At 42.5% G+C, this 16,154-nt stretch overlaps 1 protein-coding gene across 3 annotated transcripts in view; it reads right to left on the bottom strand.

Moving 5' to 3' along the window:
- Positions 1-8,054, bottom strand: part of LCMT1 (leucine carboxyl methyltransferase 1) — a 62,883-nt gene extending 54,829 nt beyond the window's left edge. The window contains exons 1-2 of one of the 3 annotated variants that reach the window (XM_037051069.1): positions 7,776-7,865; positions 4,394-4,512 (exon numbers count right to left, since the gene is read on the bottom strand). In XM_037051069.1, the coding sequence (XP_036906964.1) occupies positions 4,394-4,431 (38 nt within the window). In that variant the 5' untranslated portion in view covers positions 4,432-4,512; positions 7,776-7,865. Of the gene's footprint in view, positions 1-4,393; positions 4,513-7,775 lie in introns of all 3 variants that reach the window. The other 2 variants (XM_037051067.1, XM_037051066.1) reach the window with 2 other exon arrangements.
- Between the last annotated feature and the right edge of the window lie 8,100 nt (positions 8,055-16,154).

Below are 16,154 nucleotides of genomic sequence, written 5' to 3'. Positions count from 1 at the left end.
CAAAATGAAAATTTATATGAAAAAATAATGAAAGAAAATTTCCCTAATTTGGTGGGAAATTAGTTCAAGGAGCACAGTTCAAGGAGCATAGAGTCCCAAACAAGTTGGACCCAAAGAGGACCACACCAAGATACATCATAATTAAAATGCCAAAGGTTAAAGATATAGAGAGAGTCTTAAAAGCAGCAACAGCAAGACACAGAGTTAACCTACAAAGAAGTTCCCATAAGACTGCCAGCTGATTTCTCAAAAGAAACTTTGCAGGCAGGAGGAGACAGACAAGAAGTATTCAAAGTGATGAAAAGCAAGGACCTACAACCGAGGTTACTCTATCCAGCAAAGCTATCATTAGAATTGAAGGGCAAATAAAGTGCTTCCCAGACAAGGAAAAGCTAAAAAAGTTCATCATCACCAAGCCCTTATTATGTGAAACATTAAGGGATCTTATTTAAAAAAAAAGAAGACCAAAACTATGAACATTAAAATGACAACAAACCCACAACTATCAACTGAATCTAAAAAGACAAAAACAAGCTAAGCAAATAACTAGAACAGATATGAAGATTATTTGGAGGATTATCAGCTGGGAGAAGGAAGGGCATAGGGACTTAGAAACATAATTAGGTAGGTACAAAATAGGGTAATGTGAAGAACAGAGTAGGAAATGGAGAAGCCAAAGAACTTACATGCACAACCATGGACATGAACTAAGAGGGGACAATCACTGGAGGGAAGGGGGGTACTGGGTGGAGAGGTAAAGGGGGAATAATTGGGACAACTGTAGTAGCATAATTAATAAGATATACTTTAAAAGCACTGCTACTTTTTAATATAAAAGAGATGAATTTAAGCATATGCATAAAAAACAAAACCATAAAAGTGATAAAAGAAAATGTTATAATGACTAACAATGACCCTTCAGCCCTGGCTGGTGTGGCTCAGTGGATTGAGTGCCAGACTGTGAACCAAAAGGTAACTGGTTCAATCCCCAGTCAGGCCACATGCCTAGGTTGTGGGGCCAGGTCTCCAGTTGGGGGTGCATGATGATGTTTCTCTCTCACACCACTGATGCTTCTCTCCTTCTTTTCCTCCTCCTTTCCCTTAAAAATAAATAAATAAAATGTAAAAAAAAAAAAAATGACCCTTCAAATCACTACTCAAAAAACACAAGCCATGAAATTAGGTTGTCAGATCCTGCACCATGAATATTCACAATTTCTGTATTATGAAACACACAGAAAAGATAAAGTGAAAACCAAGCAACCATTTGAGAGAAAATACTGCAACAAGAAACAAGAATTACTATATCTCATATAAAAAGTTCTTGTAAAGCAGAAATAAAAATACAAATAACCAAACAAGAAAAAGGTAACTGAGTTGGAAAATGCCTGGAGAAAGCATTTTCATAAAAAATATCTACTACAGTGAGCAGATTTAATATGCCCAGTATCACTAGTGATTATAGAAATGCAAATTAAAGAAAGGTAGAATTTTCTACCTACTAGCTGAAGAACCATTTGAGATCAGGAATATTCTATGATTAGCATCTCACCTCTTCTGAGGATCATTTTGCAGAAATTTCTCACTTTGTCACTTAAAAAACTAAGTTTTTAAGAGAAAAAAATGATGTGAATATTACTATGCTAGATCTAAGATTACCTTTCATAGGTATTTTCCAGTATTTAAGTCATCCCTTTCTTTAAAAATGAGGGAGGAGGACAAACCCAGGATTTATCTGACTTCCTTGATGGGCACGTTTGGCAGCTAATTTCTCCTCAACACAATGTTCTAGTTCTAAAGTGGCATGTCCCTTCTGAGGAAGGCCAGCAAATAGTTCAGATCCAAGTATTAGCCCTGCTATCCAGGGCATAGCTGTGATGATACAGCTGCTAGAAAGGCCAGCCCTGTCAGACACCGTCACCTTTCCCGCAAGGTGGTCCTGTGACCACCTACATGTCCAAGGGGACATTTTTCAATTGGGTTGAGAAATCAGATTCACTTCTATAATTTTCATAATGGCATTTCAGCCTTACAGCCCCTGGTCTGGTTTCTAAAAACCACAGACCACTGAAAGCCAGTAAAAAAAAATCAGATTTTTAAGGCCTTATGGGGTAATAGAATCTTGGGCATTTGCATTTAGTTCCTAATCACTTTAGTCCTGGACAAATACTCTATGTCTACAATGTGCTCAGCTCTAAGGCAGACAGGTCCCTGCTTTGTATCATGTTTATTCTAACCTGAGCACAAGCATTAAACAATGACTGAATTACAAACAGCTGGTTACCACAAAAGAGATGTACAGGGGGTCTATGAGAACATACAACAGGGTGTGTGTTCAGGGTCTGAGTGCCAGAAAGGCTTCCTTGATTGAGGGAACCCCATCTGAGCCAGGCCAAAAGCCTGGAGTCATCTACAACTCCTCAGCCTCACCCACATCCAATCTGCCAGCACATTCTATTAGCTCTCCCTGAGACCCGCAGCATCTCTGCCACCACGCTGCTCCAGACCACCGGCCTCTCAGACTTGGGATCTCCCAAAGCCTAACTGACCTCCTGACTTCCATCCTAGCCCCTTGCAGTTTGGTCTCAAAAGAGAAGCTGAATTGATCCCATTAAAACCCAAGTCGAGTCACCTCATTTTTCAGTTCAAAATCCCCCAATGGCTCCCATCTCAGAGTAAGAGTTAGGTCCTTAAAAGAGGGCCATGGGCAACATCTGACCCATGGCCCCCAGGTAACGGGTCAGGACAGCATACTCTCTGTTCTCCCTGCCTGGGGTGGGATGTTATTTCCCCGCTTCACCCTGAAAGTCTTTCCCCAGCACTGACCTCAGTGGAGCCCTCCCTGGCCATCCCATCCCAAAGTATATCTCCTCTACAGTTCTACTGTATCAGCCACCATCTGATATGCCAGATATTTTGCTTGTGGCTTCCCAGCTTTCCCCCACTGGAATACTGGAATGAATGTCCCACAGTACTCTGTTTTTGTCTGTTTTATTCACTTCTGTTCCACATGATAACAATTCCTCTATAAATTGAGTAAGCCTTCAGAAAGAATGTTGAATGACGCACTAATCTGAGATGACATGGAACTAATCAGGCAAAGGATGGTGGGAGAAAGCACTCTAGGAAGGAGAGCAGCATGCTGGAAGGCCCCAAGGAAAGTGGGAACAGGACACACCTGATAAACTAAAGGGTGGAGGGGAGCTGGAAAGGGCAGGGTAAAGTGAGGCCGTAGAAGCAGGTCAGAGCAGGCAGGGCCATGCAGGCGGACTAGTGCCATAACTCAGACCATAGATGACTTTAACTTGGATGGAGATGGCAGAAGCAGAGGTGAAAAAAAGGAAGCAGATTCCAGGCACATTTAGCAGATTAAAAATCAAAGATCTGGGTGACTGACTGCACAGGGAGTAAGTAAAAGGGTACCTTCAAGATCACCCTACCTTTTTTACCTATGAGCTAAATGAACAATGGCACCACTCAATGAGTTCAGAGAGAGGGTGGCAAGGAGAAGGTAGGAGGGTGATCTTGAACAGTTTTGGAAATAATGAATTTGAAATAATTCTGAGACAACCAAATGGAGACTTGCATTGGGCAGTGAAATATGCAAGGTGGCAAGATCAGATCGTGAAAGGTGCGTTGTGCCAAGCAATGTTGTATAGATTTTTACCTGGTGTCTGACGGGTTAATCAAAAGCTTTTCAGTAACAAGTAACAGGATGTGTGATTCTTAAAAGTCACCCTGGCCACAGCATAAACACTTGGATGGGGGAGGAGGCTAGGCTAGAAGCAAGGAGAAAAATAGGACTCACTGCAATACACTAGGTGGGCCAGGATACCTGAGCAAGGGTTGCAGCAGTGGGGAAGGAAATGGGAACACACCTCGCATGGCTATGAGGGAGTTTTCTAAAACACAAAACCAGACTGTGTCAGCACCCCACTTCAAGTGGAGGTGGGAAAACGGAGACAACTGTATTTGAACATTAATTTTTTTAAAATGATTTTAAAAAACCCTCAGTAGCTTCCAATTTCATTCTCTCATAACCGTCTCCTCAATTCTCTCTTGCCACCCACATCCCCATCCAATGTCAAGTTCCCCTAACACAAGACAGTGCTTCAATGGCTATATTATTCAACTCATGCTATTTCCTTCTGCCTAGACAGGGGTCCCCAACCTCTGGGCCACTGATTGGTACCAGTCCAGGGACCGGGATTGGTACCGGGCCTCTTAGAAACTGGGTCACACAGCAGGAGGTGAGTTTGAATGTAATGCACCCAAACCATCCTCGTCCACCACAGGTCCATGAAAAATTGTTTTCCATGAAACCAGCCCCTGGTGCCAAAAAGGTTGGGGACCAGTGGCCTAGCAAACACCTATTTGTCTTCTTAAGACTCACCTGCCCCACTGTGAACAACAGAAAAGCAGTGCTGACATTTAGGTGCTGGCCTACTCCTCACAGAGCCAAGTTGTTCTTTCGTTGGACATAATCTTGCAGAATATCAACACAAGATCAAGCTGCAACAATGACAAAGTGAGACAAAACCAGACCACTTCATAATTTAGTCTCAACAGACAAAAACTAGGCCAGTATGCCTTCCACAAACTACCAAACACCCCTCTCTCCCGGCTGCTGAGTGACTACGGCCCCTTTATGAACTAGTGTTTGCTTACTCTACAGTCACACCTCCTTCTGGAGGACTGATTGAAGTACTCGATGATGGGCAGTCCCACCTCCTGTCAGCACCCAATCTAGAGCAAACCCCTGCCTCCTTGAGCTCTTCCCAGAATATTCCAACCCAAGCCCAACTCCTGTAAGTTCTAACACCCCCTCACTGACAGGTCCCAGAAGTGCCCCATGCAGTAACCCCTCACTCCAATGAGTAATTAAACCCAACTTGTTTAACTACAAGTGTGTTTCCAGTGGTCTCTGCTGGACAATGACCACTGTAACAGGAAAGGATGGTTAACATTCTTGGTGGGAAGTTAGTGAATTTCAACGTGAAGGCTTCCATTTTCTTTGTTAAGTGATACCCGCAACTTCACTCATGTTATCTCAAGAATGAAGGGAGGGTGGGGTAAAGGAGAAGTTTGAGGAAAGTGGAAAATGTCTGAATTAAGTATCCTGGAAAGTAGAAAAGTGAATTGACCAGAGAATCACACTAGAATGGTCAGTCTCCGTTAAGGGCACAGGTGAGGTTGGTTGACATGAACTCACAGTTCCAAGTTCCCTGCTGTGTGATTTCTACCCACTGTAATCGAAATGAAAAAGAAGAGTTCAATGGTAATGAATAAAACATTTTAATTTTAATTTTTTAAAAAGGGACAGTTTAGTTCAATCAGGGTTTGGGGTTCACCAGGACTGGAGGTAGATAGGTAGATACCTACCTATCTACTAGAGGTAGACTAGGTAGATAAAGTCATTGCCAAGAGACTACTGAATGACTGACTGACTCTGAACTCTAAGCTCAACTGAGAGGTAAGAAGCTAGAGGAAGTATCTCAAGGGTAAAAAAAAACCACGTAGTTCATGAGGAAAAATATACCAAGAGCATAGCAGAAATAACTGATCTAGTAAGCTGAATAGAACAGTGCAAAAAAGCTTTGATGAATTGTATCCACAGAGCCAACATGTCTGGTCTCCACAGCTTGAGACCTCACCCAGAAGTTTCTGTATGGTTCAGTGAGTCTGGAGTAAGCCCTGAGCATGTTTTTTAAAATGCCCCTCAGGTCATGCTGCTGTGCAGTTTGGGTTGAAAAACACTGCCTTAAATTCTCTGCAGTTCCAAAGCTGAAACCCCACTACAATATTTAGGTGTCTATAAACACAGAGGGCACTAGAAACTGAGACAAAGAAGAACTGAAATCACAAAAACTATGCAATAAGAGTCAAGGAAAGTCATGCTCTAGTCCTACTATTTCTCTGCACTTTGTGTCTGAACTACTTCATGGCTAATTTACTTTTTTAAGTAAGCAAGTATGAAAAACCATACCCAACAGATATTAAGCAAACCAGTATTATCACTAAATATTAAACAAACCTAACCCTAATGTGCTACATAAAACTATTTTATTTCCCTATCATAATTTAGATGGCACTGAAGATTCTCTTAGCAAATAGCAGTCAACATGAAAAAAATTATTTCTCATTGAACAGTGCTATAGATGTGGTCAATAGCAATGAAATCTGGAGAAGAAATAAAACTGGGTGTAATTCATTTAAATTCACAAATTTCACCAGAGACCACTCCAAGCCTTTAATTCTTGTATATGTATATATCTATGTATTTAATCTACCACCATTAACACATATCACATACAGACACTGCTCTAAGTGCTTTACTAATAATACTAAGCATCATTTAATCTTTACAATCACCTATGAAGTGGGTATAATTATTATTTCCACTTTACAGATCAGAAAACTGAGAACACAGGCTGATTTAGTAACTCGCCCAAGTTTTCACACAACTAGTAAATGGCAGAGCTCAAATCATGTGACATTCTTGCTCCAGTTTCTGCATCACTATGCCTAGTCTCCAAGAACCTACAAAAAGTACAACCCTCACTCTCAAACTTTTGTTCTTCCCACCCTACAATCCCTACATGGCCCCAGCAGCCAGTGCATTTGTTCAGTTCCCTTAACAGTACACACTCTTTCCTCCCTATGCCTGAACACCCTCCTACACCATTTTTTAGCCTTTTGCTCTTAGTTTAAATATCACTACCTAAATTGCAAACCCTAACAGAACGCTGTATTTCTCAGTGCTTGAGTTGTAATTATGCATTTCATGGGTAATTATTTGTCTCCTCTTTTCCAACCAGGCTGTGTGTCAGACACCATGTCAGTCTTGTTCATCATGTGGTCTCAATCACTGAATCCCCACCACCCTGAGCAAATGAAGGGCCTAGCACAAAATAAGCTCTTGATAATTCTTGCTGAGCCCTGGCTGGAGTGGCTCAGTGAATTGAGCTCTGGCCTGCAAACCAAAGGGTCACTGGTTCCATACCCATTCAGGGTACATGCCTGGGGTGTAGGCCAGGTCCCCAGTGGAGGCACACACGAGAGGCAACCTCACATTGATGTTTCTCTCCCTCTTTCTCCCTCTCTTCCCCTGTCTAAAAATAAGTAAGTAAAATCCTTTAAAATTTTGCTGAATGAATGAATGAACAGAGCACACTCAAGTCTCATGCTATCTTTTTCATGTTTTCAGGTGTGTGACATACCTGTCACAACGCCCCCCCCCCCAACTACACCCCTAACAGAGTACACTCCTGAAGCATACAGGCAACAGCTCTGGACAGCACTGGATCAGCACACCAATATGATGTGGTGGTGGACACGTCATCTCCCCCGACTGGCCTAAGTTTCAGGTGCACAACGGGGATCCTGACAACCCCCAGTAGAATGTAACCTATTAAAAAAAGAGGACCTGTGCTTATACTAACGCAGCAAGACTGTACTTAGTATGTGCTTCACGTCTGTGTTTCCGGCAAGACTTTAGCTCCAGGAAGGCCAAGACCACCGGTGCCTCGAGCAGCGCCATACTCCAAGCACGGTATCCCGGGGTTGCACAGTGCCGGGAACACAAAAGAAGTTAGATAACTATGAGTTACATAAATGAGGCCTCGCTCTGTGCAATTCACAGGTACGAGGCGAGGGTCGCAGGAGATGGAGGGCGCTTGCTGGCATACAAACATGCTCCAGAAACAACAGGCCCGCCTCCCACCTGGGTCTCAGCACTTCGGAGATGCAGCCCCTGACTCGCGCCCCGCAAGCACCTTTTACAAATAGATGCATCTTCACAGGTGCCGCGCACGCCCTCGTCATCAGTTTCGGTCGAGGAAGAAGGACAGGAGTTGAAGGCTGGCTTCCTCAGGCTAGTGGCCATGGGCGTGGAGGTTCCGGGGTGTTGTGCCCACCCGGTACATGGAAGCGGGGTCGACAGCCACCGGCGTAATTAGCGAGCCTACAGCAAGGTAGGAGAGAGGGGCTGGGCTCCGCTGGGCTCAGGTGGCGCAGCTCAGGGAGGCCGCCCACGACCGCTCTCCCAGCAACCTTCGCGCTTATTGGAGCCTCTAACAAGACGCTCATTGGCCAACTTCCACGCCCCTCAGTCCGCGGAGGTGCTATTGGACAACTCCTTTGGCACCGCCCACACAACCTGGAAGTTACCTTGGCCGGGGGCGGGGGGAGATAAACTGAAATTAACACAATATGGAACCTCAATTCTTTCTGGGAATTGTAGTCTTAGGTGTGTTGGGAGGCTTCTGGGTTTCTTATTTCTGATCACGGGATACAGCTGTCATTGACTCACGGAAGAATCCTAGCACTGGGGCAAAGGGCAGAGAATCTAGCAGGAGAAAACAAATGTCATTTTGACAGTCAATCGGGGCTCAGTCTCATTCAACAGGTGAACAAATATTTATTGAGTTCCTTATGAGCCATGAGCTGAGCTCTACACACATAATGGCCTTTGAGATTTCATGAAAGAATGTATGTGTGGAAAAGTCATACAAATGGTAAACTATGTAGCAATGAAAATAAGTGAACTACAAGTACTAGTTGCAAGCATCAATGGCCGAATTTCAGAAACATAACATTCACCAAATGTAGGAAAAACATTTTTGTAACACTCAAAACCAGAAAAATTAATGTTGTTTACAGAGGCAGGCCTAAATGATAAAATACCATATTTTGCTATGTATAATGCATATTTTTTTGCCCAAATTTTCTAGGGAAAAATAAAGATGGGCATTATACATAGGTAGTACTAATTTCATATCTATATAATTTTTTAAAATTCCTTTATTTATGCTATGCATTAAAAGTGTAACCCTAGAAAGCAATAACGATACCCACATACAAAAAATACCCTGGAATAAGATAATCAGTTTTGCTTCTGAATATAAATAAATTAAAATTGAATTAAAAATTAAAATGAAAGACTTTTTACTGAAAGTTTGGGCCAAAAATGTGGGTTTGCATTATACACCAAAGTGCATTATACATGGCAAAATATGGTAATACTACAGAGGAAAATAAAGAAATGTGGGGGAGGGCAGGTATTTGTGACCATTAGCCAATGGAGAGTAGGACACTGGAGGACAAAGAAAGGGAATGGGAAAGGAGTTTATAGACACCTTGGTAATTGCCCAAGTGTCCTACCCACCCAGGTTGGGGTGGGTTCACATGTGTTTGTTTCATTATTACCATTTTCAAGGTGTTCATTACACATACTTTGTACTGGATTTATTATAAAGTATTTTCTAGATAAAGTATGTTTGCATGTTCTATTTTATTCTCTGTCAGGAACAGGAAACAGATATACTCAAACTTTAAGAACCTTAGATCACATACACACACAAACAAAATAAACAACAAAAACCCAATACACATGTCTGGGGCAAGATCAGATATCGAGTGCTTGCTTTGTATTCAATGGAGGAATAAGAGCTCATTAATACCTAAAGTAGAAATGACAATGGGGAAAGTTGATGTTAGAGAATTTTGTCAAGGGGACTGGTGATACAATGACATACACCACTTTCTTTGAGTGGTCCTCTGCCAAGAGGGTAATGCAGACTTCTGAACGAACACAGTTTCCTAGCTTGGCAGTCTACAAATTCCATGGATGTAATAAGTGTCAACAGCAAGTTGAATAAGTTTTGGGTACAACAGGTGTGGATAGGGAGGATGAAGGTGATTGGAAGAAGGTGACAGAAACTCTGACACATCTATGGTGTTTGGCAAGCAAAGAACACTTCTGTTCCTTGCTGAGCCTTCAACTCAGAAAAAAAGATGGTGATTCAGAGAACTTTTTAATTTAATTTAATTTATTTTTAGAGAGATAGGAAGGGAAGGAAAAAGAGAGGGAGAGAAACATCAATGTGTGGTTGCCTGTCACGTGGCCCCCACTGGGAACCAGGCCCACAACCCAGGCATATGCCCTGACTGGGAATCGAACCGGGACCCTTTGGTTCACAGCCCACACTCAGTCCACCAAGCCACACCAGCCAGGGTGAGAAGACTTTTGTCAGTGCTTCACTCAGGGCCACTCTCAAAGGCTCCCCTCAGGCAGAGCCAGCTCATTCCATTTAAGCTCCTGGACAAAGGGTTAGAATTTTATGATACAGGGGTGGAGTCTGGAAATGGCAAGCTTAGCCATCTAAGGTTGTCAGATGTCTCCAAAATGAGACTACTGAGTAGTTGTTATCAATGTTCCAGCCAGAGAGAAGTCACTACCCACTAGTCTGCATCCTCTGACAAGTCAAGAAGAGAAAAACTGGACTTTAAAACCACTGTGCATATTAATATTGCAAGCAAAAAGCTAGGTATTAATGATGAAACTTCTCCCTGAGAGGTTAGAGTGGGGATTTGTTGCTTTGGCTTTCTTGTATTTCTTTTTTCTATAACAACAGCTGGAGTTTATTATGGAGAACTACACTCTCCTTTTAGCCCACATGGATAAGGTGAGGTTCCCCGTCCAATGAGTGGAACCTTACAAAGACCTGGCCAATCACTCACAAAATCACATTAGCTACACTCCAGGGTGTGTGGGGGTGGTAGTGGTGACCAGGTTGGTCCAATAGGCATGAATCCCAGGGGTTGAATAGGAGTTGCTAAGGCTGGAATAGCTTTCTTTTCTGCTAGATTTGAACCTAGAAGGTCTCTTCAGAGCTACTGAGAACCATCTTGCTACCTCATACAGTCTGAGAGTGATGCTAATGGCAAGGCCAATGGAGTTTGGAGCACTGTATGCTCACTTAGCCGTGACCTGAGTTTGCTGTGTGGGAGCTGATGGGAGAATCACCAGATCCTATGGAGCTGGACAATTAGAAACAGCTGAACTCAGAAAGATGGAAACAAGTGTCATATGGAGCTTGCAACTTTCATCCTGAGCGGAGCTCAAATAACCCAACCTCTCATCACCACTTGGTAGTACCTCACTCAAATCATGATCTTCCTTCTTTGCTGGCCCCATTTCCTAAGTTTTTGGCCTGTGACTTCCTCACAAGCTTTAAGTAGCTATAGCCTGTTGGAAAGGCTATCTTTCCTCCATTGAATTGGTTTTGCACTTTTGTCAAAAATCAGATATGCATTATTGTTAGGAGTATTTCTGGATTCTTTGTTCTGTTTCATTGATCTGTGTCTATCTCTCTGCAGATATTACGTCTTGGTTTCTGTTGCTCTGTAAGTTTTGAAATTGGGTACACTGATTGCTGCAACTATCATTATTTTTCAAAAAATTTTAGCTGTTGTAATTCACTTGTTTTTCCATATAGATTTTAGGGTAATCTTGTGTATGTCTACAACAATATCTTACTGGATTTTGGTAGGAATTACATTAAATCCCCATATCAATTTGGAGAGAATTGACATTTTTACTATGGTGAGTCTTCCAATCCATGAACATAGTATACCTTTCCATTTATTTAGATAGTTTTATCAGTGTAGTGTAGTTTTCAGCATACAAGTCCTGACAGTGTTTTGTTGGATTAATACTAAACTTTTATTTTTATTAGTGATCATAAATATTTTTGGTGTCCATATGCTAGTATAGTATATGGTGTCATTGCTAGTATAAAGAAACATAACTGACTTTTATACATTCATTTACATCCTGTGACATTGTTAAACCCAATTACTAGTTCTAGGAAGAATTGCTTTTTAATAACTTCCTGTAGTTTAAAGCCCAAAATTAAGATTCACTATTAAAAGCTATCATGACTTCTGGCAAAATCAAGGGTGCATCAAGTGGCATAACAGTATGTTCCCCACTCCCTCTCCTTTCAGAGATAAGTTCTTTTCACCAAACAACTGTTTTTATCACAGGTACCAGACACAGTGCCTGTTGATTCCTGAGTACCAGGCTTCAGTTCCATAAGAGCCCACAGAAGTATTCAAACAAGCCCATCACACCCTCCTGTAGAAACCAGGGCTCACCCCATCAACTCCTTACTACAAAGTTTGGCCCCTACAGCCCCTGCTTGTTCATTCTGTTCCTGAATGCAACTTCCATATGGCCCTGCCTGGTGTGTAGTGTCTTCCCCTGGGTTGTGAGTATATGTGACTAATAAACTACCATTGATCCCATCTGTCTAGTGTCCTGTGTTCAGCCATCCTCATAAATGTAGATGGGAATCTCTCTCTCACCAAAGGAGAGAAGAGGAGGTTGCATTACAAACGGTGGCTTAACCTCAACTGAGGACACCTGGTCAGCTTTGACTAGCTGCTTCTTTGATAATTAACTAGTTTTATAAAGTAGCAGTTAGTCTCTGGAATGTAACTGCCAATCGCTGGCCAGCTTGGGCTTTAGCTCATGTTCTGTTATGTCATATGGATGTTGCCATCATTTCTCACTCCAGTTCCTCTTTCTCATCAACAAGATAACTGTCATTGATTTATAGATTATCCCGAAGTGAGGTGCCATCAGTTATAACTGGTGTCTGATAGGTGGTCTCCCAGGCTCCCACCTGAGGGCAGTCACAATGTAGCATCTTAATTGATGGGTGCTTGAGTTCCACTTAGTGGGTGAGGGACTGGTGCTTTGGTCACTGTGTCTAACCTGATGACCATCACAGGCTGTTTTGGAAACTGCACTTCCAGTTCAGTACTGGGGATGGCCTGTTGTGTTGATTGGGAAAAGAAGGTGATAGGGGAACTCAAGAGTTAAATATTTTAGCTTTAGTTGGTAGGCTTAAGTGGAAAACTGTTTTCCACGTGGAAAACTGTTATTCCAGGAACAGGAATACATGACCTATGTGACTCCAGGAGGTCAATAAGCAATTCAAAGTTTGTGCCCCAGGGGTCTGCAAGCACTGGAGATGGTATCTGAGTTTTTGAACAACAGATAGAGTACTAGAAAAATCGCCCCCAGACTGCAAATCTTATCTGATTAACCTTTTCCCCAAACACCTTATCTAGCCTTTCTTCTCCTTATAAAAATGTCAGCTTGAGATGAGATGTTAAGATGGTTTTTGAGGGTACATAACCTGCCATCTTCTCAGATCACTGGCATCTGAATAAAGTGCTCATAAAGATTCAATCCCTGTCTCTACTAATTGGTTCTGGTAGTGACAGGCAGCACAATTGCCAACTTTTCCAGTTTCGCATTCTAGCAACTCTGGTGGGATACCTTCTGGACTCTGGTAAGCCTGGGTATTTGGTGGGGAGTCCCCTTGGCAGCCTGGATGGGAGGCCCCAGGGTGTGGATTTGGAGACTGCTTAGCAGATGCCAAAGTGATTTCACTTGGGGACTCTCCTCCTCCAATTCTCAGCATTCCCCAATCCCCTTCACTTTTAATTAAGTCACTGTACTTTCTGGTTCAGGGTTGCTCTCCCATGTTAATTACAGCACCTTCTGGTTTGTGTGACATTACAGAGCTCTGTCTGGTAGAATTGCAGTTTCAGGTTACAAATTAGAATTGCCATCAGGAATTAAGGTGCCTTCTGGTTTGTCTGATATTACAGAGCTCTGTCTAGTAGAATGGAGGTGGCGGGGAGCCTCAGTTCCAGGAAACAGCCCTTTAGGGTGAATTCTGGCTGACTGATCAATTTATGCTTATAAACCTAAGAAAATTGTTTCTTATTGTAACACTGCTCAGCTTATGTAGATTCTGGACTCAGGAGAATGCTGGCCACTGAACAGGTCTTTAAACCACTATACTACATTGCAATTAAAGTTGTTTTGTCAAAGATCAGGGAAATGGGGAAATGGTCTGGAGAAAAGGAAATTTGCCTGTGGCAGATAGCAGAAGCTCAGTAGAGAGGGACCAGGAAGATCAGGATGGCCTCTGTGAGCATGGTTAGGGTTCCCATGGCCCCTCCAGCTGTGTGCCACCCTCCTCCTTGCTCAGCTGAGGGAGCTGAAGGAGGTGAGCCTGAACTGGTCTATCCTTCCCAAACCCGTCAGGAAACCAGATTCAGTGGAGGAGAAGTCCCTACCAGGGCAGGAAAATCATATTGCAAGGGAAAGTGCACTGGAAAAGTGAGTGGCCCAAGCAAGCGAAAAGGAGGTCAGAGAACTTGGGTAAAACTAAGAGTGAGGAGGCAAATTGTAGAACTTTTTGGTTGATACTAGAGTGACATATCCCATGGTCAGTGGACCTCTAACTGAACTGTAACTGGGTCTTCTGGAACTCCTGAAAGCCAATTTTTCTTGAAGGCATTAGAATATACTGTGGGAGATATGGTTTTCCTCTTCTGAGAAGGGGCTTGTTGAAAGGACCATTCTCTAGAAGAGGCAGACTGTACTCTATATGCAGGTGGGAGCAGTTACATGGACAAAAAAACAGAAAGGCTGGGTATGCAGTTGTGACTCTTGAAAGAGTAGCAGAGGAACAGCCTTACCACTAGAAACCTCTGCTCAGAGAACTTACTGCATTGACAAGGACAGTGGAGTAGTTGCATGAAAAGACGGTGAATGTGCACACCAATTCGAGGTACACTGTCCTAATTTTTCATGCACATGGTTCAGCCTGGAAGGAAAGAGGACAATTAACATCCAATTAAAAGGAAATTTTCAAATAGAAATTTTAAAATTATTAGAAGGTAGTCAGGTACCTTTACAGGTGGCACTTATGCACTGCCCCCAACATCAGAAGGAGGACACTGAAGTAGCTAAAGGAAACAATCGGGCCAATTGAGCGGCCCTAAAAAGGGCTGCTAATGGAACATTTGTAATGCCTTTGCTACCTGCTCTAGATTTGGCACAGTTTGAACCTGAATGTTCAACTGCAGACTCAGAGAGAGTTTAAGAGCTGGGGTTTTGAACACCTGTATTAAACCATGGCTCACATGTCCTAGAATTTTTAAAGCCATGTGTGCCAGAAGAACAGTCCTAAGACAGATCCCCATCAGAAAAAAAAAAAGGCAGAAAATCCCAAGAGCAGTGCCTGTTTGAGGACTGGCAAATAGACTTTGCCCAGATGCCAAGGGTCAGAGGATGGAAATATTTGTCTCTGTTGATATCTTTTCAGGATGGGTGGAGGCCTATCCTATTAGAACTGAGAAATACTCAGAGGTAATGAAAGCCCTAGTGAAGGAAATATTTCCTCGCTTTGGCCCATCCAGCAGCATCCAGAGTGACAATGAAGCTGATTTTATTTTAGAAATTACATGGAAGGTTAGTAAATTTTTAGAAATCAAGTGGAGATTCCACATGGCATGGAGACGTCAGGCTTCTGGGAAAGTAGAGAAGATGAATCCTACCTTGAAGAAAACGTAGCCAAGCTGTGTCAAGAAACTCAATCTCCATTGCAATCAGGATAAGGGTGGCTCCTCAAAGTGGGATTCAGTTGAGTCCCTGTGAAATTGTGTACAGGTGACCATTTCAGGCTGTGATTGGGGAGGGAGACATGTATGTAGATCAGGAAGTGAAGGTAAAGAAATTATGTACAATATTCCAGTCTGATATTAGCTATGATCAATGACCTTGCTTGTATTAGAGATCTCTCCCCCACAGGTTCACTATATTCCTTTGAACTTGGAGATAGGTGGTACTCAAGACTTGGAAGACAGGATCCCCAGGAAGCCAACTAGAAGAAAAGTGGAGCCCTGGCTGGTGTAGCTCAGTGGATTGAGCGCGAGCCTGCAAACTACACGATCGTGGTTCGATTCCCAGTCAGGGTACAGGCCTGGGTTGCAGGCCAGTTCCCAGGAGGGGACTCTCAAGACGCAACCATACATTGATTTAAAAAAAAAGTGGACTGGAACCTATGTCAAACAAACTTTCATTTCATGTCTGGTAGGCATTTGTACTCCCCTGGAAAGATAATTGGAGACCTACGGTAACTCTAAAGGACAGAGAAATGCTTTCTTTAAAAACACTAATGTAGCCCCACCTGGAAAATGTGCAACTTTTGTCAACTGTACTAAAAACGTGTTTTAGATGAATTTCAACACCATCACTAATGCACCTTATATCTTTAGTCACATCAAATTGCCTGCGGGGTGGTTTCTAATATGTGGAAGGACTGTTTATTCAACAGCAAAATGATCACTTCCATATGAAACTGGTCTTATAAAAATAAGATAATTAAAACTAACATTAAAGAAATGATAGGGGAAACTAAAAAATTAAAAAGATTTTAGCTTTAGTTGCTAGGCTTAAGTGATTAATGCATGTGGAAAGCTATTATTCCAAGAACTGGAATTCA

Source organism: Sturnira hondurensis, unplaced genomic scaffold (assembly GCF_014824575.4).
Source record: "Sturnira hondurensis isolate 20B ecotype Veracruz unplaced genomic scaffold, ASM1482457v3 Scaffold0007036, whole genome shotgun sequence".
NCBI classification, from domain to species: domain Eukaryota; kingdom Metazoa; phylum Chordata; class Mammalia; order Chiroptera; family Phyllostomidae; genus Sturnira; species Sturnira hondurensis.
The sequence above is the reverse complement of the archived record's forward strand: the minus strand, read 5'-3'. Positions and strand labels throughout refer to the sequence as shown.